The sequence below is a fragment of the Rhinichthys klamathensis genome, unplaced genomic scaffold, assembly GCF_029890125.1.
Source record: "Rhinichthys klamathensis goyatoka isolate OS25496 unplaced genomic scaffold, OSU_Roscu_1.1 h1tg000391l_1, whole genome shotgun sequence".
Lineage (NCBI taxonomy): Eukaryota > Metazoa > Chordata > Actinopteri > Cypriniformes > Leuciscidae > Rhinichthys > Rhinichthys klamathensis.
The window spans coordinates 3,729,394-3,752,949 of NW_026606894.1; the positions used below are offsets into that span (position 1 = coordinate 3,729,394).

Sequence of the window (23,556 nt, forward strand, 5' to 3'; positions counted from 1 at the left end):
CTCAAAGCTGCTATTTCAACTCCCCTAAAAACTTGTCTTACCTCGCTGCTAGTCATGAGGAGTTAGGGAATCAGACACAGCCCTGTAGTCAATTTTGGACAATGACTAAATTATGACATCAATGATGGGGAAGAACTAATGTCCAATTTCATAGGAATCAATGTTGTATTAACTGCTCATTAGAGTCACTTTAAAAGAAAAGGGTTTTACAGCAGGATGAACCACTGGACCATTCAATCTACAAACATGCATTGCATATCATTGTCCATTTGGACTCATTTCAATCCATTTTCAAAGACGTGAAACATTCTCTTGCACTCACACACACTCACTCACTCACTCACTCTTTATGGGCAGAGTAGTAGAGAAACACAAAAAGACCCAAAAATAGCACTGGTAAAAAGAAAACTTTGAGAGATGAGACCACCCTTGAGGGCCCTAGTCATACATCCTATTAATAAATGTGCCTTTTGATTTATTTACCCAATAACCTATAATTTCTAAGTAACGATGTACCTAAATACTCATTTTCTTTTTTCGGGTTGTTTATTTCTGCCAATGTGCATATTTTAACATGTATGTGTCTATTAGTTTGAAAAGTAATCAATGGAAAATATTACCTGTTTATATATTTATTGAGATATTTATTCTAATTCTTTATTTATTTTTGGAGACGGGTTTTTATTTTCTGTGCTGTCTTACTTCTCTGACTTTGTGCCAATTTGCTGCTTTGAGGTGTTACATATCGTGGGTTTGTATCATTAATTAAACCCTAACTCTATATTTTAATGAAAATTTTGCACTCTGAATCGTGTTTACATGTGTTTATGTGCATTAGTACACTAATACTGGGATGGCATAATACAGCCTTCACTCATAACCACAAAATCAGTGTGGTGTGTTAGAGCACAAGGCGGCAATAGTGAATTGTGCTCCATTCAAATATCCACTTGCATTAGAACGGATTTCACGAAGAACTGTCCAGGAAATTATATTCTCCATAAAGAAAACTACAGCAAAGCATTTGTGAAGCCACAACACGCACAACCTTGAGGCGGATGGGCTACAACAGCAGAAGACCCCACCGGGTACCACTCATCTCCACTACAAATAGGAAAAAGAGGCTACAATTTGCAAGAGCTCACCAAAATTGGACAGTTGAAGACTGGAAAAATGTTGCCTGGTCTGATGAGTCTCGATTTCTGTTGAGACATTCAGATGGTAGAGTCAGAATTTGGCGTAAACAGAATGAGAACATGGATCCATTGTGCCTTGTTACCACTGTGCAGGCTGGTGGTGGTGGTTTAATGGTGTGGGGGATGTTTTCTTGGCACACTTTAGGCCCCTTAGTGCCAATTGGGCATTGTTTAAATGCCACGGCCTACCTGAGCATTGTTTCTGACCATGTCCATCCCTTTATGGCCACCATGTACCCATCCTCTGATGGCTACTTCCAGCAGGATAATGCACCATGTCACAAAGCTCGAATCATTTCAAATTGGTTCCTTGAACATGACAATGAGTTCACTGTACTAAAATGGCCCCCACAGTCACCAGATTTTAACCCAATAGAGCATCTTTGGGATGTGGTGGAACGGGAACTTCGTGCCCTGGATGTGCATCCCACAAAACTCCATCAACTGCAAGATGCTATCCTATCAATATGGGCCAACATTTCTAAAGAATGCTTTCAGCACCTTGTTGAATCAATGCCACGTAGAATTAAGGCAGTTCTGAAGGTGAAAGGGGGTCAAACACAGTATTAGTATGGTGTTCCTAATAATCCTTTAGCTGAGTGTATATATATGGATATATACTAGTGCTGTCAAATCGATTATTCGTGATTAATCGCTTCTAGCATAAAAGTTTGAAAATATATAATGTGTGTGTGTATATGTATATGTATATATATATATATATGTGTATAAACACACACATACAGTGGGGAGAACAAGTATTTGATACACTGCCGATTTTGCAGGTTTTCCCACTTACAAAGCATGTAGAAGTCTGTCATTTTTATCATAGGTACTCTTCAACTGAGTGACGGAATCTAAAATCCAGAAAATCACATTGTATGATTTTTAAGTAATTCATTTGCATTTTATTGCATGACATACGTATTTGATACATCAGAAAAGCAGACCTTAATATTTGGTACAGAAAACTTTGTTTGCAATTACAGAGATCATGTGTTTCCTGTAGTTCTTGACCAGGTTTGCACACACTGCAGCCGGGATTCTGGACCACTCCTCCATACAGACCTTCTCCAGATCCTTCCAGAATGATGTTTCCACCTCCATGCTTCACGGTTGGGATGGTGTTCTTGGGGTTGTACTCATCCTTCTTCTTCCTCCAAACACGGCGAGTGGAGTTTAGACCAAAAAGCTCTATTTTTGTCTCATCAGACCACATGACCTTCTCCCATTCCTCCTCTGGATCATCCAGATGGTCATTGGCAAACTTCAGACGGGCCTGGACATGCGCTGGCTTGAGCAGGGGGACCTTGCGTGTGCTGCAGGATTTTAATCCATGACGGCGTAGTACGGTACTAATGGTTTTCTTTGAGACTGTGGTCCCAGCTCTCTTCAGGTCATTGGCCAGGTCCTGCCGTGTAGTTCTGGGCTGATCCCTCACCTTCCTCATGATCATTGATGCCCCACGAGGTGAGATCTTGCATGGAGCACCAGAGCGAGGGAGATTGACTGTCATCTTGAACTTCTTCCATTTTCTAATGATTGCGCCAACTGTTGTTGGCTTCTCACCAAGCTGCTTGCCTATTGTCCTGTAGCCCATCCTTGTGCAGGTCTAATATTTTATCCGACGTCCTTACACAGCTCTCTGGTCTTGGCCATTGTGGAGAGGTTGGAGTCTGTTTGTTTGAGTGTGTGGACAGGTGTCTTTTATACAGGTAACGGGTTCAAACAGGTGCAGTTAATGCAGGTAATGAGTGGAGAACAGGAGGGCTTCTTAAAGAGAAACTAACAGGTCTGTGAGAGCCGGAACTCTTACTGGTTGGTAGGTGATCAAACACTTATGTCATGCAATAAAATGCAAATTAATTACTTAAAAAATCATGCAATGTGATTTTCTGGATTTTTGTTTTAGATTCCGTCACTCAGTTGAAGAGTACCTATGATAAAAATGACAGACTTCTACATGCTTTGTAAGTGGGAAAACCTGCAAAATTGGCAGTGTATCAAATAATTGTTCTCCCCACTGTAGTATATATTTACTAAATTTTATGTTAGATGCGATTAATCGATTTGACAGCATTGAAAATATTTGAAAAAATGAATCTCTTATTGAAATAAGAGAAAATTCCTGACAGTTCTGTCAGATATTTATACAATAATCACTTTGACCAATACGTGGAGCCAATTTTCAGTACGCACATTCATGACTGTCCACAAGGGGCCGCATCAGTCAGTGTAATGCAATTCCAGGACCAAGTACACTAGATTTAAAACAAGTAGAAGAATTACATCGAGCGAGTTTTCACATTTATTTAAAAATGTAATGGATTGATTCTAAAGACAGAGGAGCTGGACGGACAGAGAAGGTCTTAAAGTCTGAGCATGTGTGAGCTCAGGACAGGTGCTGGCGTTTGTGTTTTAGGATCTCAGTTGAGGTGAGAGTCAGGTCTTTATTACAGATATCACAGTGATAGACCCTGGTCAGACCTGATGAAGATGCGGTTACGCTTTCAGGCTCTGTGAAAACAAAGAAAAAGCATTTATTCTGTAGAACTGATTAGTGATAGTGCAAATCTAGAGCACTAACTAAAATAAATGATGAAAATATTGATATGACTTGAGAAGACAGACGTCTAGACATACACTATAAATGTGTATGTATATATATATATATATATATATATATATATATATATTATTTTATTTAATATATAATATTTTCAATTAGTTTTTATTTAAGTTAAAGTTCTTATAATTTTGTTGTGTTGTCATTTTTTTTTTTTTTATGTATTGTTTTTTATTTATTTTAATTTCAGGTTTAGTTTTAGTTATGTTAGTTCATGAGAAATGTTTCCTTGGCAACTGGCTGAAATAAAATAAGTATAATTATTTTTACATTTTATTTTATTTCAGATAAAATGTTTTGTTTATTTCAAGTAATGAAAATGTTTTTTTTTTTATGGTTTGTGGTTAACACAAGCTCAATATATTTTCACATTTTATTCTGCATAAAATGCATCAGTAAAACACCCTTGTGATTTTTTTTAAGTTTTAACTCAAACTTAAAAACTTAACTTAAAAAAGGCGGCTGCTAATAAGTGGCTAAACGGGACAACAGAGGTTATAAATATAGGAAAACAGAGCGTCATCATCCATTCACTAGTCTGCTTTTACAGCCTCGTTGTGTTTATTATCATGCTCTTGCAGACTATTCTAACTCAATAGTTTTTAAATAAAGACTGAAAGAGTTGACTTAAGCTTAATGGTAGTGACGTTGAAGTCATGTGACCGGTGTAGTTATAGCTTACATTCAACTTTTTACTTCTGGCAATTGTATTTAGACGTCAAAATTCATAAAAGTTGTTCATTTGTGAAAATTATCATAATGAACAATACGTGTAAGATTCATAAACCTTTGCAGCTTATTTTCTGCAATAATCCTAATGCCAATAGAAAAATCCTATTAGGTTTCTGTAGTGGGTGATGCAAACATCAAGAGTGGGCCTACAACAATACATCATGACTGCAGGACTCTAGTAAGACATCCAAGTCTTTCCACAAAAGCTGGTTCATGAGATGAAATGATTGATAAGTGCTCACCTGCTTCCTCCTCAGGCTGCTGTTCCTCTGGTGGCCTGCAGGAGACCTCATGTTGCATGCGCTCCAAGGGCGTCAGGGGCATATAAAGGTCACAGTGAGGGCAGCTCCAAAAACTGCGTAAACATTCACTGTACAAGTCCTTAGAGTCCTACATGACGCACATTAAAAAGATAGGAAGTGATGGCGTTAAAGGACTGTCAGAAAGAGAAGGCGTTTGAGCACATTATTTCCACACATTCAGGAAAGCATGGAAGCTCGTTTCTGCCATCAAAAAGGTAATTGCAACTTCTCACAAACTGACTTTTTTCCTTACAATTACAAGCATATAGACCTTATGTAGCCCCGCCCCTTTTCAGCACTGAACTCATGTTCTGTCGTTCGGTTTGTATTTCTACAGCATGATAGTAAGATCTTACGGATTTATGAATGAACCACTCATTTTTAAAATCTTGTCGATCTACTGACATTTTACTACGGGTGTAACGATACACGTATTCTTATTAAACTGTTCGGTACGAGGCTTTCGGTTCGGTTTTCGGTACGCATTTTTGAACCGAACGGTTCTTTGGACCATTTTTCCTGCCGACCAAAATTTCGTTATTTCAAAATGTAGGCGCGTCGCGCGTGGCAAGCGCGCTCATAATGTAATGGTGTGTTCACACCGAACGCAAATTAAATTACGTTATTTGCGCGAGTAGATTACATACAAAGTCAATGCAAAGACGCGAATAGACGCATCATTCGCGCGGGGTGTTGCGAATGACGCGAATTGGGCGACGCGTTTGCCGCGAATGTCTTCCGCGCAAGTTGACAAATTTGAACTCGAGCGAATGTTCAAGCGTCTAACTAGACGCGTATTTGACGCTCTATTCGCGTTCGGTGTGAACACACCATAGAGACGCTGGCGTGACCACAACATTGCCCAACTTCAAATGGCAAATGTAATGTAAGCGGAACGAAACTGAGCTACTCGTTATTGTGTGGTTGACGGACCGTTTATCAGCTTGGACCAAGGCAGCGCGAGCCGATCTTGATCAAGCAGCACTGTTACTACACAGCGAAATGCAGTAACATTTGAATTTGCCACTGAAGTAATAACATCGCTGCAAGATCTAGTGAGACACATTCACATTTCTCCGTTATTAACGGATCAAACAGCGCTGACGTGGAAACCAGGAAGAGACATTGTGCCATGAATGAACTATCCAGTGTCCACAGATCAGCAACATTCACCATGGGTTTACTGTAGTAACACTACTAACTGTAACCATGGAAGTTTGGCAGGAATAGTAGCCTATAATGCTTTCACGTAACATCACGTCGGTTTTATTTTGACATTATGAATACAGTTGCTGCCCTCAAATGTTAATCTGAACTAAAATAAACCTTTGTTTATTACTAGCCTACTACAATATTACATTTAATTTTGTCCAAGGAGCTGTTTTGTTTTATAAGCTCCTAAGAAAAGTCAAGTATAGCTCCATCATTGCTCAAAGTAAAAAAATATCAAAGAAATTTCTCTGGCATTTCTTTCTTTTTGCTGTATCGGAAACGTACCGAACTGTACCGAACCGAACCGTGACACAAGTGTATCGTATCGAACCGAACCGTGAATTTTGTGAACCGACACCCCTACATTTTACATTTCACAATTCTGACTTTTCTCATTATTGATTTTACGTCTCAATTTCGACTTTTATTTTAATTCTGAGTTTATATCTCGCAATTCTGACTTTTTTCATAATTTAGATTTTACGTCTCATAATATTGCCTTTTTTTGAAATTCTAAGTTTGCATCTCGAATTCTGACGTTTTTTAAAAAAAAGTTAAAAACTCATAATTGCAAATTTACATCTCTCAATTCTTACTTATTTCTCAGAATTCTGAGTTTACATTGTGAGATAAAAAGTTTAAATTACCTTTTGTTATAAATATTTTTTTTTCCGACACAAACTTCCATAGGAAAGAACACTTACACACAGACAGTTGTAAGTGAAGTAGCTGCACACACGCAGGCCTCCTTTAACTGCATCTGGCTCCGCCTTCATGCCAGGGAACAGAGAGCCGAGAGCTGAAGCGGAAGAAAGATCCGGATCCTTCTGGGGTCCGATGTACAGGTTCTGAGACTGCAGCCCTGCCAGACGCCTCAGACTGTAACTAACCTATGAGAGAAAGTCATTATCATGTGACTTCATGTGTGTTTGACCCAGATTAAACACAGATCTATTGTTATGTTTGCCTCGCTACCTCAGTATACAGCAGAAACCGCACAAGTCCCTCACAGAGCTTTTCCAGTTCTCTGCGGGAAACTTTGGGCCCACTCAGGCCGAGTCCAGCGGAGCTACCCGGGCCGCCCCGTCCGAGCTGAGCCTGAAGCTGTCTCTCCCACTCCCCCCGCAGAGTGAGGGCCGAGGAGAGCACTTTCATGGCCCCGGCCCCGTCAGTCAAGCCCAGCTCCAGCCAGCCGTCCACCACCACACGCGTGCAGTCCGCGTTAGTGTCCACAGAGTTGGCCACCAGCAGAAGAGCCTACAGGAGAGAGGTCGACGACAAACAAGTGTTCAAGATGAAGAAAAGGAAAAATCGAGTTTAAAAAGTTTAGCAATGTAGACTAGTTTTCAAAAGTGTGGTGTCAGTAAGATTTTGAAAGAAGTCTCTTATGCTCGCCAAGACTGCATCCAAAAATATAGTAAAAAACAGTCATTTTGCGTGAATTGTTTTCTATATAAATATTTAAAAATGTAGTTTATTCCTGTGATCAAAGCTGAATTTACAGCATCATTACTCCAGTCTTCAGTGTCACATGATCCTTCAGAAATCATTCTAATATGCTGATTTAATGCTCATGAAACATTTCTTATTATTATCAATGTTGAAAACAGTTGTGCTGCTTAACATTTTTGTGGAAACGTGATAATTCTTTTTCAGGATTCTTTGATGAATAGAAAGCTCTAATGAACAGCACTTATTTAAAATAGAAATCTTTTGTAACACTATAAATGCCTTAATGTCACTTTGATCAATTTAATGCATCCTTGCAATAACATTTCTTTAAAAATCCTTACTGACTCCAAACTTTTAAATGATAATGTACTCTTTAAAAAAAAATTGGTTTTGAAAACTATTGGTAACTAATGGTAACTATAGCATTTTCAAGTTTAAATTGAATGATTATAAAAATGTCATGTAGCCATCAAGTAATAAAAAAAATGAAAAATTTTCCTCACACATTAAATATATATATATATATATATATGTGCACACATTTGAATCAATATTCTCAAAAAAGTTAATACATTTTTCAGGGTAAAACGTTTTTTTAATTTTTTTACAAATATCTTGAATTCATAAACTTCATTCATTTTTAGGAGAGTTGCACCACCTGACATTTTACAACCTTTACTAACCTTGCCTTCTCATAAAAAGGTAAAATGATCTGATATTTTAAGAGACTTATTGACAGTCATGAGGGTCTGCATGGCTCCTCTCTGACATTTTCCTATTTGCATAATTCCTTTACTGAATCAAGTGTTAAAAATGCAGGGAATGCAATGTGGAAGTAAGCTACATATTTTCTGTGAATGTGAATGTGACTATGATTACAGCGGATGAGACCGGAAGTACATTCAATTTACAAATGACCACGTCCACTCTTATAGTAATATAAAGGGAGGGGGGGGGGGGGGGGGGGGGTTTATAATTGTCAAGTCAAGTCAAATATATTTATATAGCGCTTTTCACAATACAGATTGTATCAAAGCTGCTTCACAGTATCAATCAAAACAACTTAACAGTGTTTGTTTATTACTGGAAAAAGACATCCAAGTTTGGTAGAGCTGATCAGTGGTATGGTGGGTCATTTAATTTGAATATCCCCATTATCAATTGTCTCAGTGTTTACTGACCTGTAGGGCTGGAATCCGCGCACAGTTTGAGACGTAAGGCTTGTTTGTTTCTAGCAGAGTAACAAAAGCCAGTAACTGATGCCTACTGCTCTGCCCTTTATCAGCACCTACAGAGAGAATGTAAGAGTGCCACAGTGAAAAAGAGGAACGTTTCAGTCACAATGCCTGTCTTATTGCAAAAAGGAGTGTGTACCAAACTCGCTGGACTCGTGCTCGGGGACATGCAGAACTTCAGGGTCAATGGCAAACACGCTGGTTGGGTGGATCACAACACCTTGTTTATTACGTGTGTGGAACACCTAACACACACACACACACACACACAAAAAAGTTAACTGTACAAAGTTGGCTGATATTACTATGCATATAAAAGTGCCACTATTATGCTATTTTATGCTCCTAATTTTGTTTTGAAGGTCTCCCACCATAGCTTTAAATGCATCCAAGGTCAAAAAAGTTTAAACAGTTACATTTTCTCATAATAATGACGGTTAGATCTCTCTAAGCCCCTCCTTTCTGAGCGCCTACTCTGCTCCGATTAGTCCGATGACCCAGTCTGTTGTGATTGGTCTACCACTTACAGCACGTTTCGAAAATCCATATCTGAATTTCAGCTCATGATCTTCCTCAGCGCTTGTATACACAGTGATACGAACAATAATGATGGCGCCTATTTTTCCTCATCAATTCTAGCCAGAGTCCTCAAAGCAAAGTGGAATTGCTTTCACTGCGCAGAAAACAGCGTCTTCTTGACATGTTGACAACACAAACCAATCTCTTCTAGTCTACAACTTCAGTGTTTGAGGGTGGGTCAAAGTATTGTTTGCGGCAGGCAGCCGATGAAAACAATAGGCTGGCATTATGCACAAACCTATGTTACAAACCTATGTAGGTTCGAGCAGGAAGTAAGTCTGGAATAACTGAAGACTCGTTTCAGAATCAGTTCTTTCTTTAGGAGGATAACTCCATTTGTCGTGAACTTTGATCTTTGCAGACCTTTTACATTCACAAACAGCAATATTATACAGTACATGAAAGGGAATATCCAAAAAAGCATAATAGCTGCACTTCAATGTGTATTTAGCCGTTACCTGCTCTGAGTCTTTGCGTGTAGCGTTGTGCTCATCTGGCATGGCGAGCTGTGGGTAAAGACCTCGACACAGCACCAGTTTGAGCAGAGCCTGCTGACGGGACGACAGAGCTGCACTGGCACATGCGGCTTCCTGTAGCTCATTAACATTGTGACGCAACTTGAACTTGACTTCCTATAAGAGCCAGACAACCAATGAGGATACAGAGAAAGTGTACAGTATGAGTGAATCTCACAAAGCCTGGGTCATATTTCACCTCAAAATAGAAAAAAAAAAAAAAAATGAATCAATGAAGCCTATTTTTAAATGCAATATTAAGCCTAGTGACCTTATTTAAACACTTCCGCAATTTTGTCATTACTGTAATGTGAGTCAGTGTTATTTAGCATCACTGAGATACTATTATAGTTTGTATTCATATTTTGAATTCATTTTATATTTTCAGTTTTCTTGTTCATTTAAGTTGAAGTTTTAGTATATTTTTTTTTATGGTTTTAGTTTCAGTTATACTGTAACCCTGATGTGAAAAATTCCAATCTTATAACAATACTGAAAAATAATGATATTTATTTATCGTTCAAAAGTTTGGGGTCATCAAAACTGCATAAAACAGTAGAATTATATATTTTTTTAAGGATTATTTGATGAATAGGAAGTTAAAAGAACAGAAATCTTTTATAACATTATAAACGTCTGTACGTCACTTTTAATCAATTTAAAGGGGTCATATAATGGTGCATGCACTTTTTTAAGTTGATTGTACTGAAATGTGTGTTGGCAGTGCCTGTACACAACCATCATATAATGATAAAAATCCATCCAGTGTTTTTGTTTTAATCTCCTTATATGTTTTCCCCTGCCTCAAATCGAGCCGTTCGAGCCTGTGACGTCACAAGCTCGCACGCCCCTCCCACGATTGTTGATTGACAGCATCGTTTCAACACAGACCCGCCCTCGCTCGTGAGGGAGCTGTCAATCATAGTCTGCGCGGACCGGCGCGGTCATTGTTGATATGCTGGAGCACTGTCTATGAGCAGAATGGCGTCTAAGCGATTGTGGTGTTCTGTTCTTGGGTGTAATAACGAACACAGCAGTCATTTTAATGTTCTTAAATCCGAACCGCTGAAGACGCAGTGGCTGAGTTTGTTTTCGAAGGGAATATTCCCCACGAGCAACGTCAATGCTTTCATGTTTGCACGAATCATTTCACACACCAGACTGCTTTATAAAGGAGGATCAGTATAAAGCTGGTTTTGCTAAGAAGCTGCTCATGAAAAAAGGATCGCTACCAGATATTCGTGTTCCTGCTGAACCTCTAGAACAACTGAAGTGAGTGTAACGTTTTATTAAACTTTATATTAATATTTATATCTTTGCAAATCGCTAGCTGCACGCTTCACAATGAATGCGTCTAAGGTTTACACTCAGGGTACATTACGGCATGTTTTCTATGTACGACGTTCTCCATATAATTCATAATCCCACGTTTATAATGAACAACGCGTTATGGTTATTGTGTTACAAATGGTGTATGCACAGAACAGAGAGGCGGGGTGAGCAAAGCTCATTATCATTTAAAGGCATATGCACTGAAACGGCGTGCTGAAAACAGAGCTGTTTTTGACCAGGTAAAATAACTGTTTTCTTACAATACTAATGAGAATTTTTACTTAAAGTATATTACAAACTTTTAATTTAGACCCTAAAGAATCATATTAGCTTGTACAAAAATGGCATTATATGACCCCTTTAATGCATCCTCGTTAAATAAAAAGATTCATTTCTATATATATATATATAAAAAAAAAAAATCTTACTGACCCCAAATGTGAGCGGTAATGTACATTAAATTAAGAATGTGTGGAATCTCTTCTTTCTTTTCCCCACATGCTCTAAAATCAGAATCATCTGAGGCACCTGTATGTCCACAGTCTGTTCAGAACCATCTTTCCTCTTCTTGCTTGAGCTCGCCCCCTCTCCATCAGATCCAGACGAGGCGTCTCCCTCCAGCCCTTCCTCCAGGCGGAGAACTTTCCTCTTGGTGTTCTCCTGGAGCTCATGGTCTCGTTTCAGCTGGTGGAGCTTCTGCCTCTCTGTGAGTCTCTCTCTGCGCCGGGCTCGGTCCTGCGGTTCCGTCCTGCTGGCCGTATGATCCTCCAGGAGACCATGAGTCCGCAGCAGCTCCTGTGAGGAAGCAGATGACACACGATTAAGATCGGTCACATGGGTCGCAAACGCAGCAGGAGCTGTTAGAAAGCCATGGAGATATCGAGCTGCTGCTGACTTTGAACTGCCGTCTGAGGTTGACCATCTCGTAAAGCCTCTGTTCCTCCAGTCCTCTCCTTCTGCACCACTTCCTGGAGCCGCTTCCTCTTTCTGCTTTCACCTGTTGATGCATATTAGCCAATATTACTCATTTCTCCTAATTTAAGATCATCTTTAAAAACAGTAACAATTTAATAACACTGTTAAATTGTTAATAACCTTTAGCAAATATCAAAATGAATATTCACTTTTTTTATACTGTGCATGATCGTTGTGGTGCCTAAATTCAATTTGAAATGACTGATTTAATTTGTAATTTACTTAGACAATAGTATAAAAAAATTTATTGTCCAAATACATTACAAAGTTAAAAAAAAAAAGATTTAGACAAGAGTATTTAATTTCAGTTTTGCAGATTTATAACTAATAGTCACATACATTTTTTTTATCTGTTTATCAAACAGCATTCACAATAGTTGAATGCCATATAAGATGCCTTTGTATAATGCATAAGCGTGGAGCCCCATCTTCGCCATGAAATAAAAAATAAAAAAAAATTCATGACTTTTTACATCACAATTCTGACTTTTATTCTTGTAATTTTGAGATTATATCTCGCAATTTTGAGTTAACATTACGCATCTATGACTTACTTTCTCAGAGTTGTGAGTTTATAACACACAACTCTGCCTTTGTTCGTTTTTTTGCAAACTAATATCGGAACTAATACTTTTTTCTCAGAGGAGTTTAAATCTTGCAATTCAGACTTTCTTTCTCAGAATTGAGAGTTTATAACAAAATCCTGACTTTATTTCTCACAATTTTTGAGTTAACATCTCGCAACTCTTTGACTTTTTCTCTCTGACTATCATATATCATACATAATGTCATGGACGGAAAAAATATGACTGTATCATGAAATGCATATTTCCTTCAAGAAATGTTTTGGTACATTCCATTTCGTATTAATATTTAATGCACAAAATCAAATATTACATTCACGAAAGGAATATTTCATTCACTAAAAGCATTTCGAAATAGCATTCCTTCTCTAAATATACTTCATTTTTATTGAATAGAGATATAACAATGCAATTTTTGTACAAACAATTGGCAAAGAAGTTTTTTTCTATATAAAAATCACGTCAGGTTCAGTCTTATAATGTTCATGCAGGTTTCCAACATTGATACACAATAAATCAGGCAAAAGGGCCGAGACTGACCTGCACCCAGGCATTAAAGGTGTTCATCAGTGTAAAGGGGTCGCCCTGGTTGCTGTTCAGGGGCTGGCGAGCGGTGGAGCAGTCAGGGTTGTGCTGAGCACTGCGCAGAAATGGAGACTGGACACTCAGAGCAGCGGCAACCGTCAGCACCGGCTCCACCAGCTTGAAGACGGAACCCAAAACCAACATTTTTCCTGGAAAAACACAAGTAGGAGCATTTATAATGCCATCAATACTGTAGCGAGCTCAACAAACTGCATAGAACAGCAGCTGAAGGGTTCCTTACCAATGACCACATCCACAGGCAGTTGAGCCAGCAGCCTGCCAATGGAGGAGAGCTCCCCGTGTTCATCTAGCGCCCCCTGTTCTCTCAGATACGTCACTGCAGTCTGAATACTGGAAGCGGGAGGAGGGTCTATGAAGGCAAAAGTGCGAGGGTCACCCAGACCCATGCTCATCATCTGCACAAACACATTTGCAATATGCTTTAGTCCAGCGTCTCACCGAATTATTATAATTATCTGAGAACAATACGCCCCTTGACACAATAAATGATGAGGGTTTTTCTTGATGTGAGCGAGCACCTGTAGGATGAGGGAGTCCAGCGCCACCCTGTGGATCTCAGGAACAGGATATGAGGCAAAGGCGTCGTAATCAGATTCAGCGTAGAGTCGGTAACACACTCCCGGCCCGGTTCTGCCTGCGCGGCCTTTCCTCTGTTCAGAACTGGCCCTGCTGATCCAGAACTCCTGCAGTCTCTGCATCTTGGCCTTTGGGTCAAAACTCATTTCTTTCACTTTCCCTGTTATAAAAAAATCAAAGAGAAAAAAAATGAAGACGTTTTTGGAAAGGACAATCATATCAAAAATTGGTGACAGTGTCTCAAACAAAATTTTATTGATTTTATTTAAATTTTAAATAAAATGCTTTTTGTCCTAAAACTCTAAAATCATTAAATAAATGAAACTTGAAAATCATTAAATATTTTAAAAACATAGAAATTAGAGTCTCATAAAGTGTTTTTGATTTCATTTAAATAAAATACATGTTGCCCTAAATCAATAAAATCCATAAATGACACTTGAAAATTATTATATATTTAAAAAATAGGGTCTCATTTTTTTTTTTCATTTAATTTTAAATACTTTTTGTTGTAAAACTCTTAAATCTTAAAATAAATTAAACTTGAAAATCATTAAATATTTTAAAAACATAGAAATTAGAGTCTCATAAAATGTTTTTGATTTCATTTAAATAAAATACATGTTGCCCTAAATCAATAAAATTCATAAAAATAAATGAAACTTGAAAATCATTAAATATTTAAAAAATAGGGTCTCAATTTTTTTTTAATTTCATTAAATTTTAAATAAAATACTTTTTGTTGTAAAACTCTAAAATCATAAAATGAATGAAACGTGAAAATCATTAAATATTTTAAAAACATAAAATAGAGTCTCATAAAATGTTTTTGATTTCATTTAAATAAAATACATTGCCCTAAATCAATAAAATTCATAAAATAAATGAAACTTGAAAATTATTAAATATTTTAAAAACATAGAAAATAGAGTCTCATAAAATGTTTTTGTTTTCATTTAAATAAAATATATGTTGCCCTAAATCAATAAAATTCATAAAATAAATGACACTTGAAAATTATTAAATATTTTAAAAATAGGGTCTCAATTTTTTTTTAAATTTCATTTAATTTTAAATAAAATACTTTTTGTTGTAAAACTCTAAAATCATAAAATGAATGAAACTGAATGAAATTAAATGAGAGAAAATAGGGTCTCATGAATTGTTTTTGATTTAATTCATATTTTAAATAAAATAGATATGTTTTGCCCTAAAACAATAACATCACGAAATGAACGAAACTGTAAAAATGATTAAATATTTTGAAAACATAGAAAACAGGAAAACATCAGTGCAGGTTCCACTTCTTCCACCAATCTGAATTACCTGAATCAACGACAAAGCGCACTCCATCTATAGTGACCGAGGTCTCAGCAATATTGGTAGAAATTATGCATTTCCTCACACCCGGGGGTGAAATGTCAAACACCTGAAGGTCAAAGTTCACACATCGAGAAATTACTTCAAGCTAATATACTGACATATTTTTTATATATACACTACGGTTAAAAAGTTTGGGGTAGGTATGTTTTTGAAAGACGTCTCGTTTGCTCAGCAAGGCTCCTTTTATTTGAGCAAAACTACACTAAATTGTAATCATGTTACTGTTTTATTTAAAGCAATTGTTTTCTATATAAATATATTTTAAAATGTAATTTATTCCTGTGATGTCAAAGCTGAATATTCAGCATCATTACTCCAGTCTTCAGTGTCACATGATCCTTCAGAAAGCATTCTAATATGATGATTTGCTGCTCAAGACACATTTCTGATTATTATCGATGTTGAGAACAGTTGTGCTGCCTCATTTTTTTGTGGAAACCTTGATACATTAATTTATTTTCAGGATATGTTGATGAATAGAAAGTTCAAAAGAATAGCATTTCTTTAAAAAAACAAAATTTGGGTAACATTACTTCTTTTTTTTACTATCACTTTTGATCAATTTAATTGATCCTTGCTGAATAAAACTAATAATTTATACTGACCCCAGACTTTTGAATGGTGGTGTATAACTAAATAAATAGGCCAATCATTTTGCCACTAATAAAAAAAAGCCAAAATGAAAATGACAGTTTTAAAGCTAATCATAAAAACATTATAATGTATAAAGATCATGATGAATGACTGAGTGTTGGGTCTGTCCTGAATGAACCTTATCCTGCTGAGCCAGTGAGAGCGTGCTGTGCAGAGGGAGGACGATCCAGCGCTGTGTGTGTGTGGCGTACGCCTGGCAGGCCTCCAGGATGGTGGAAATCTCAGCCACTCCGCTGAGGAACAGCAGCAGGTCGCCTCTCTCCTCCGGGGGGTAGCGCTGGTCAATGCCCTGCAGAACACGCAGGTACGGCCGCGGGTCCAGTTTCTCAGAACGGGACGCCTGCTCTTCTGAAGGAATGGGCTGGTAGATCACCTACAGCACAGAAGAAACATACACTCTGATCAATGAAAAACTAATTTTTGCCCTAAATCAATAAAATTCACACAATAAATGAATCTTGAAAATGATTAAATATTTTAAAAACAGAAAATAGGGTCTAATACATTTTATTGATTTAATTTACATTTTAAATAAAATATTTCTTGTCCTAAAACACACTTGTAAATGATTAAATATTTTAAAAAACATATAATAGGGTCTCACATTTTTTTATTGATTTTATTTCAATTTTAAATAAAATACTTTTTGTTCTAAAACTCTAATATCATAAAATGAATTAAACCTGTAAATGATTAAATATATAAAATAGAAAATAGGTTCTTGTAACATTTTATTGATTTAATTTTAATTACAATAATTCAATTCTAAAACTCTAAAATCATAAAATGAATGAAACTGAAAAAAAATGATTAAATATTTTAAAAACAGAGAAAAAAGGATCATACATTTTTTTTATTTAATTATTTTTTTTAAATAAAATATATATTTTTTGCCCTAAAACGATAAAATCAAAAAATGAATGAAACTGGAAAATTATTAAATATTTTAAAAACATAGAAAATAGGAAAACATTAGCGCAGGTTCCACTTCAAAAACACGTATTTTAACAGAGAGCTCACCTGAATGGGGAAGAGTCTGCCTGGCACCTGCAGAACTGGTGCGTCGCTGAAGTAGCTGGAGAAGAGTTTGATGTTGATGGTGGCCGACATGAGGACCAGCCGCAGGTCTGTGCGCAGGGGCAGAAGGGAACGCAGCACTCCCAGCAGGAAATCACAATGCAGGTGTCTCTCATGCACCTCGTCCACGATCAGCACCTGGTACTGGCCCAGGGAAGCGTCCTGCTGGATCTGCCGGAGCAGGAGACCCTCGGTCATGAACAGGAGTTTGGTAGCTGTGGTGCGGCTGGTCTCAAAGCGGATCTGGTACCCAACCTGGAGAACATACAAGACAAAAATGTTTTTGCAATCCATTCACAAGAGTTTTTCGCTGCTGCGATTCTTTAACTCTCAACGTTCGCATTTTGCATCAATTTTCTTCCTTCTTGTCATGCATTGGGAGGCATTCTTAGGTTTTGAAAGTTACAATATATATATATATATATATATATATATATATTGTAACTTTAGTAATTATAATAGTACTAATGTTACAAATAATTATTGACAGAATCACAATAAAAAAAGAAATGGAAGTAGTTACCAGTATATACATATATTTTATTGTATATATATATATATATATATAAATATTAGGGCTGTCAAACGATTAATCGCATCCAAAATAAAAGTTTGTGTTTACATTCTATATGTGTGTGTACTGTGTATAATTATTTTTAATACATAAATACCCACACATGCATGTGTGTTTAAGAAATATTTGCATGTATATACTGTATATAGACTGAATGTAGCCTATATATAATGTATATTTTATATAAATATAAACATTTTATATATAAATAACATATTTTTCTTAAATATATACGTGTGTGCATTTATATACAAAATAATTATACACAGTACACACACATATATTATGTAAACAAACTTTTATTTTGGATGCGATTAATCGTTTGACAGCCCTAATATATATATATATATATTAACTACTTTCATTTTTTTTTGTATTGTGATGCTGTTAATGATTATATATAGACAAATCGAAATGTAATCGAAATTATTCAACCCCCATTGTAAATTAGGTTTATTGGCAAAATGTACTTTCAGCTGTTTGTAATGAACAAATCAAACAAAAGAAATTGAAATATTTCAACTGGTTTCCCCCAATTCAACTGAAAATGCAACTTTTAATGACTTGTGCACTCAAAATTGTTCAACCCCCTGAATAGAATCCCTCACAACAGCACAAATCTGCAAAACAGGTGTTGTCTCAAGCACACCTGATGCAACTAATCAAGGGCTTCATTAGTTGCACCAGGTGTGCTTGAGCTAGAACACGTTTCACATGTGCAACCGTGAGTGTTGCATTATGCACATTTTGATCCCAAACTCTCATTTCCATGCCAAAAAAGGCATTTTTCTCAGCATTGTTGTCTTACAGTAATAAAAATCATCTTGTCCAAACATTACTGTTTTTTTATTTATTTAAAAGTTTTACAGATAAATATCTGTTAATATGTCTAAAAAAATATTGATGAAAATATATATTGATGAAAATATATGTTGCGAAACATCTTTGTACCTTGGAGCCGTACAGGTTGAGGCTCTCAAAGCTGACTCTCTTGGCCAGTGAGATGCAGGCGATGCGGCGCGGTTGAGTACAAGCGATGTGGTTGAACCCTGAAGCCAGCAGATACTGGGGCACCTGTGTGGACTTCCCACACCCCGTGTCTCCAGCCACCACCACCACAGGATGAGTCCTCACCAGCTCCACTATCCTGTCTCGGTACTGGAAGATGGGGAGGCTCTTCTGCTCCCTCCTTAACTTGGAAAGCTTGTTGAAGCCCTGCTTCTGGTTGAAATCGAGGAAATGGAGAAGGGCAAGACGGCAGTCTGTGATCTCCTGCCTGCCGGGACCCGAGCTCTCCCTGCGCCTCCTGTGCTCAGATCCTCCCAGGCGCTCCTCGATGTCCTTGGAGCACACGGATATGTTGATCCTGTATCTGGCATCATACTCCTTTGGAAGGCCTAGATCCACAGATCCAGACGTCTTCCTGGCTTTTCCCTCGTGTGATTCTTGCCCACTGGATTTGGATGCTGATATCTCTTTCTTGGCTTTGAATCTCTGGAAGCGCTGGAAGAAGGTCCAGAACTCCTTGTGTTCAGTTCTGCCCGTCTGGATGTAGTCATGCTGGCGGAAAAACACCTCGTCCAGCTGGGCTCGACACTGAGGACTGTCCCAGTCCCAGCTCTGGCTTTTCTCTCGCTCATGGGACATTGTTAATATTAGTGTAAACCAAACATCCACTTTTCAACTATTCAAATACTCATACATGTTTCTATTAATTTCACATTATCATTGATAATATTTGTCGTGATTATAATCCCCTGAGATATTATAAAGCACATACGTCGGTTGCAGTTTGGTCATGTTTACGCTTCTCGAAACGGAGCAACACCGGAGCAATAACTTGATGGGACCGTTTTTGGTACGCCTGTGTTTACAGTCCGGATACTGCGAAGTACCAGTAAATAGTTCCTACATCAATAGATAAGAAGCATGCGTGTTGAATAATGCAGTCTTTTAATCTAAAACGATTTGAAACCACTTTTTTTTGTATTCATATATAATTATACATGCAGTTTTAAGACCCGAAAGACTGCAAAATTAGATCACACCGCAGAAGCATTTAAATAAACTGGGGGAACATAAAGGTGATGAAATGAAGAAATGGTTGACAGTTGCATTTTCTGCATTTAAATACAAGTGTGTGTATGACAAATGTGTCTATTCATGGGTAGTTTAGTAGCTCGCTGTTAAACACCACTTTTCAAAGGCACAGACCGCATGTACTATCGATCGTCTTCATTTAAAGTTATCATTAAAAAAAACATCTCCCCATGCAGAACATGAATGGAATTTGTACTTGTGGAACACGACTGTTGCTCTTTTAGTGAACGTATTACACATATTTCACACTGTATTAACCAGATACACATTTTATTTGTAAATCGTTGCTAAATGGTTAAATCATGTTGCATGAAACAGTTTTTATTTTATTTTTAAAGTGTTAAATGTAATCCCTGAATCAAGTTAAAAGCACTCCAGATTCTGAAAAAACTATTTTCAAGTGTTTTCATGAGTATTTCAAACTTGGTTTAAAGTCACATTACATTACGCACAAGTCATAAAAAGCATGATGTTCACATTTAAGTATGGGAGTGTGACTCCAGAAATACACACTCCCTGAAACAAAGAAAACTGAAGGTACAGAACCAAACAACTAAATCATTCATAATCCAAAAATAAAAGCTTCACTTCAAGAATGTAATTACTAAAAACCACAAAATATTTAAAAGGAGAAAATAAGACATTTATTTACACATCTTAAGACAGAATAAAACCCCTTACCGCTCTCCTCATAAAATATACAAATATATAAAACAATTTAGAAAAATGCAAAAACAGGTCAACAAGTCCATCCCTCTGTTTACCCAGGCATTTGCAGGGCTACATACATTGGGTTATTCCATGTATGTTATTAAAATATTTGTGGCCTGAGAAACCAAAACAGTTCATAAAATTTCTCAGTTCATCATAATCTCCAGGCAAGTTATACTCCCGTCTTCTCCTTGATCCAGCCCCTGAATTTTGGGACGTTTGTGTAGATGCCTGGCTTGTTTTTGCGGGCACAACCGTCACCCCAGCTCACAACTCCCGCTAGGTACATACGGTCATCCGATAAGTAGGCCAGAGGACCGCCAGAGTCACCCTGAGCAAAGATAAAGAGAGTTATTTAAATGGATAATAACAGGAGAGAGAGGAAATAAAATAAAGAGAAACCATTAAATAAAATGGCACTTATGGATGCACAATATTAAAATTCTGACCGATACCAAAAAGATGATCATAATGTTCATGTTATGGTCAATAACCTATAAATGGCTGATAATAAAATATCTAAATGATTTTGTCTAAATAAAATGTGTTTGATTATAATTTAACACTATGCCAGCTACCATGGCTATATTCATGGTGAGAAACAAGTTGAAAATAGAAAAAATATATAAATAACAAAACTATATATAAACAACAAATCAAAACCAAGTTTTTAAAGTTTATAATTGATGAAAATAAATCCTGCATATCATGCATTCCTAAACTAAATAATTAAATAAGCAGAAATAAAAATATACATGCTTTACAGGGAAAATCCTGTGAACTTGTATGCAAAAGCACTAAAATTTCAAGATTTAAAAAAAAAAAAAGTTCATGAAACTCACCTGGCAAGCATCCACTCCTCCTGTCAGAACGCCAGCACACATCATGCGAGAAGTGATCTGACCATTCATTAGTTTATCACACGTCGTACCGTTGATGATGCGAACCCGCGCTTTCTGCAGCACAATCGCTCCAGCGCCTGAAATAAACACACGCCAATAACAAATCAAAGACAAGAACGAAGTTTAAAAAGATACAAATTTTCGAATTTGTGAAATATGACAGGCTTTATGAGAGGTGTAAGCATTATTGTATAGTTCATTTACTGACCCCCTTCTCTAGTGGCACCCCAACCGGTGATAATGACAGAGTCACTAGAGCTGTAGACATCGGTGGCACTCGGCAAGCAAATGGGTCGAATGGTGTCACTGTAGGTCACGGCTGCGTCCAACTCCATGAGAGCGATGTCGTAGTCATAGGTGTAGGGGTTGTAGGACGGGTGAGGAATGACTTGTTTTAGGAATCTCTTCGTTGCTGTCTGTTTTTCTTTTTGTGTGTGAAGACCCAAGTATGCTTCCCATGTGCCCGGTTGAGAATACCTGAAGATTCATCAGATATACAGAGATTAAGGTTTTCTCTTTTCCACTCTTAAAGCCTAAAACCAATTTAACTGATAGATAAAAACAGTATATTCATTATATTAAAGCTACACTATTTAACTTTGCTTAAAAAAAAAACACCAAAATGTTATTCAAGTCGGCACAAAATGGAAGTTTTTCCCCCTATTGTGACATATATCCAAGTGAATCAGCTTCTCAAACAAGAATAAATTTAGGGGAGGACTTGATTTTGTCCATGGGGAATTGATTGCATGGATGTGGTTTGCTATTGGTCAATTGACAGGTTGTCCTGCCCTCACGCCAGTAAACACTCATCAGAGAAGAGAAGAGAAGCCGCTGCAAGAGGGAGGGGAAGTTATTTTGATTAAAGATCACGATTTTTTTTTTAACCAAGTAGCATCTACCAACAAATGATCCTATAACTTTTCTTAACTTCTTTTAGCCATATTTCTTATTAATTTTAATCAACTGGTGTTTTGGTGATTGTTTAGTGGATGTATGAAGTCACTTCCGCTCAAGTTTGCACAGGAAAAACAGATTTACTAAACTTGCTGGCAAATTAGCGTGAAAAGCGCCTAAAAGTGACGATGGGAAGCTCTGTGGGTGATTTACAGACAATGTGCAAATAAATAAAAAATACAGACGCAGCAGTTAATTTCCATTATGACCAGGGCAGTCTACCAAGAGCAGCACAAAAGCCCTGGGTCACAAACATGCAGAGCCAATGACAATCAGGTGTGGCTAATCTACCAACAACACAGATGCAGCAAAATAAAAATAACGTGGCTTAGCCAGCAATAAATTCAGATAATGTCTTCCTCAGGCATTCCAAATAAATGAACACGAGTGGAGAAAATTCTCTCTATTATCACGCGCTCTGTGTTGGAAGTACAGTTGTAATCGAAATTATTCAACCCCCATTGCAAATCAGGTTTATTGGCAAAATTGACAGACTTTTGCTGTTTTGCTTTTTCAGCTGTTTGCAATGAACAAATCAAACAGAAGTAATTGAAATAGCTCAACACAACAAATGTTTCAAGTGGTTTCCCCAAATTCAACTGAAAATGCAATGACTTTTGTTCAACCCCCTGAATAGAATCCCTCACAACAGCACAAATATGCAAAACAGGTGTTGTCTCAAGCACACCTGGTGCAAATAATCAAGGGCTTCATTAGTTGCATCAGGTGTGCTTGAGCTAGAACACAAGAAATATCTGAACTGGCTAGGTTTGTCACATTTGACTATGTTAGAAATATGTCAAAAGAATGGTCTGTAAAGTTAAGAGAAGATATCACCCTTCACAAACAAGGAAATGGATACCAAAAGATTGCGAAGGCACTAAATGTTCCTAGAGACACCATTGGAAGCATAGTTTGCAAGTTCAAAGTTTAAGGAACAGTATATGGCTGCAACCAGATTTATGAGAAGGCAGGTTCAGAATAACCCTCAAGTGACTGCAAAACACCTGCAGCAAGACTTGGTGGCAACAGGTACTGAGGTCTCAGCTTGCAGAAATGCACACCCCTACTGACCCAAAAGCTCAAAACCATATAAATTAGCCACAGAAGGTTTGGGATCCTGTTCTATGGAGCGATGAAACAAAACTGGAACTTTTCAGCCCTATGGATCAGCGGTATGTCTGGAGGAAGAAGAATGAAGCATATGCTGAAAAGAAAACTGGTGGTGCTCGGTGATGCTCTGCGGCTGCTTTGCATCCTCTGGCACTGGAAACCT

At 37.3% G+C, this 23,556-nt stretch overlaps 2 protein-coding genes across 5 annotated transcripts in view; both read right to left on the minus strand.

The window, feature by feature from the left end:
* Window positions 1–3,486: 3,486 nt before the first annotated feature.
* On the minus strand, window positions 3,487–19,287 carry dhx34 (DEAH (Asp-Glu-Ala-His) box polypeptide 34). The gene is made up of 16 exons (XM_056234140.1): window positions 18,562–19,287; window positions 16,980–17,291; window positions 16,078–16,332; window positions 15,249–15,351; window positions 13,865–14,082; window positions 13,567–13,741; window positions 13,281–13,474; window positions 12,077–12,178; window positions 11,710–11,976; window positions 9,793–9,966; window positions 8,895–9,000; window positions 8,702–8,808; window positions 7,044–7,325; window positions 6,773–6,958; window positions 4,797–4,944; window positions 3,487–3,713 (listed from the first exon to the last, which is right to left on the minus strand). The coding sequence occupies exons 1-16, from the start codon at window positions 19,255–19,257 to the stop codon at window positions 3,589–3,591; spliced, it is 3,450 nt and encodes a 1,149-aa protein (XP_056090115.1). The 5' UTR covers window positions 19,258–19,287; the 3' UTR covers window positions 3,487–3,588.
* Window positions 19,288–20,331: 1,044 nt separating this feature from the next.
* The window catches only part of st14a (ST14 transmembrane serine protease matriptase a), a 29,126-nt gene continuing 25,901 nt past the window's right edge, over window positions 20,332–23,556 (minus strand). For all 4 annotated transcript variants that reach the window (XM_056234143.1, XM_056234141.1, XM_056234142.1 and 1 more), the window contains 3 exons: window positions 21,532–21,800; window positions 21,264–21,400; window positions 20,332–20,752 (listed from right to left, as the gene is read on the minus strand). In XM_056234143.1, coding sequence (XP_056090118.1) covers window positions 20,594–20,752; window positions 21,264–21,400; window positions 21,532–21,800 — 565 coding nt within the window. In that variant the 3' untranslated portion in view covers window positions 20,332–20,593. The remainder of the gene's footprint in view (window positions 20,753–21,263; window positions 21,401–21,531; window positions 21,801–23,556) is intronic.

Coding starts and splice junctions, on each gene's coding strand:
- dhx34 (XM_056234140.1), bottom strand. CDS start 19,257: ATGTCCCATGAGCGAGAGAAAAGCCAGAGCTGGGACTGGGACAGTCCT. Junction 9,967..11,709: donor AACAGACTGTGGACATACAG/GTGCCTCAGATG, acceptor TGGCTCTTATAG/GAAGTCAAGTTCAAGTTGCG. Junction 4,945..6,772: donor TCACTTACAACTGTCTGTGT/GTAAGTGTTCTT, acceptor TGCGTCATGTAG/GACTCTAAGGACTTGTACAG.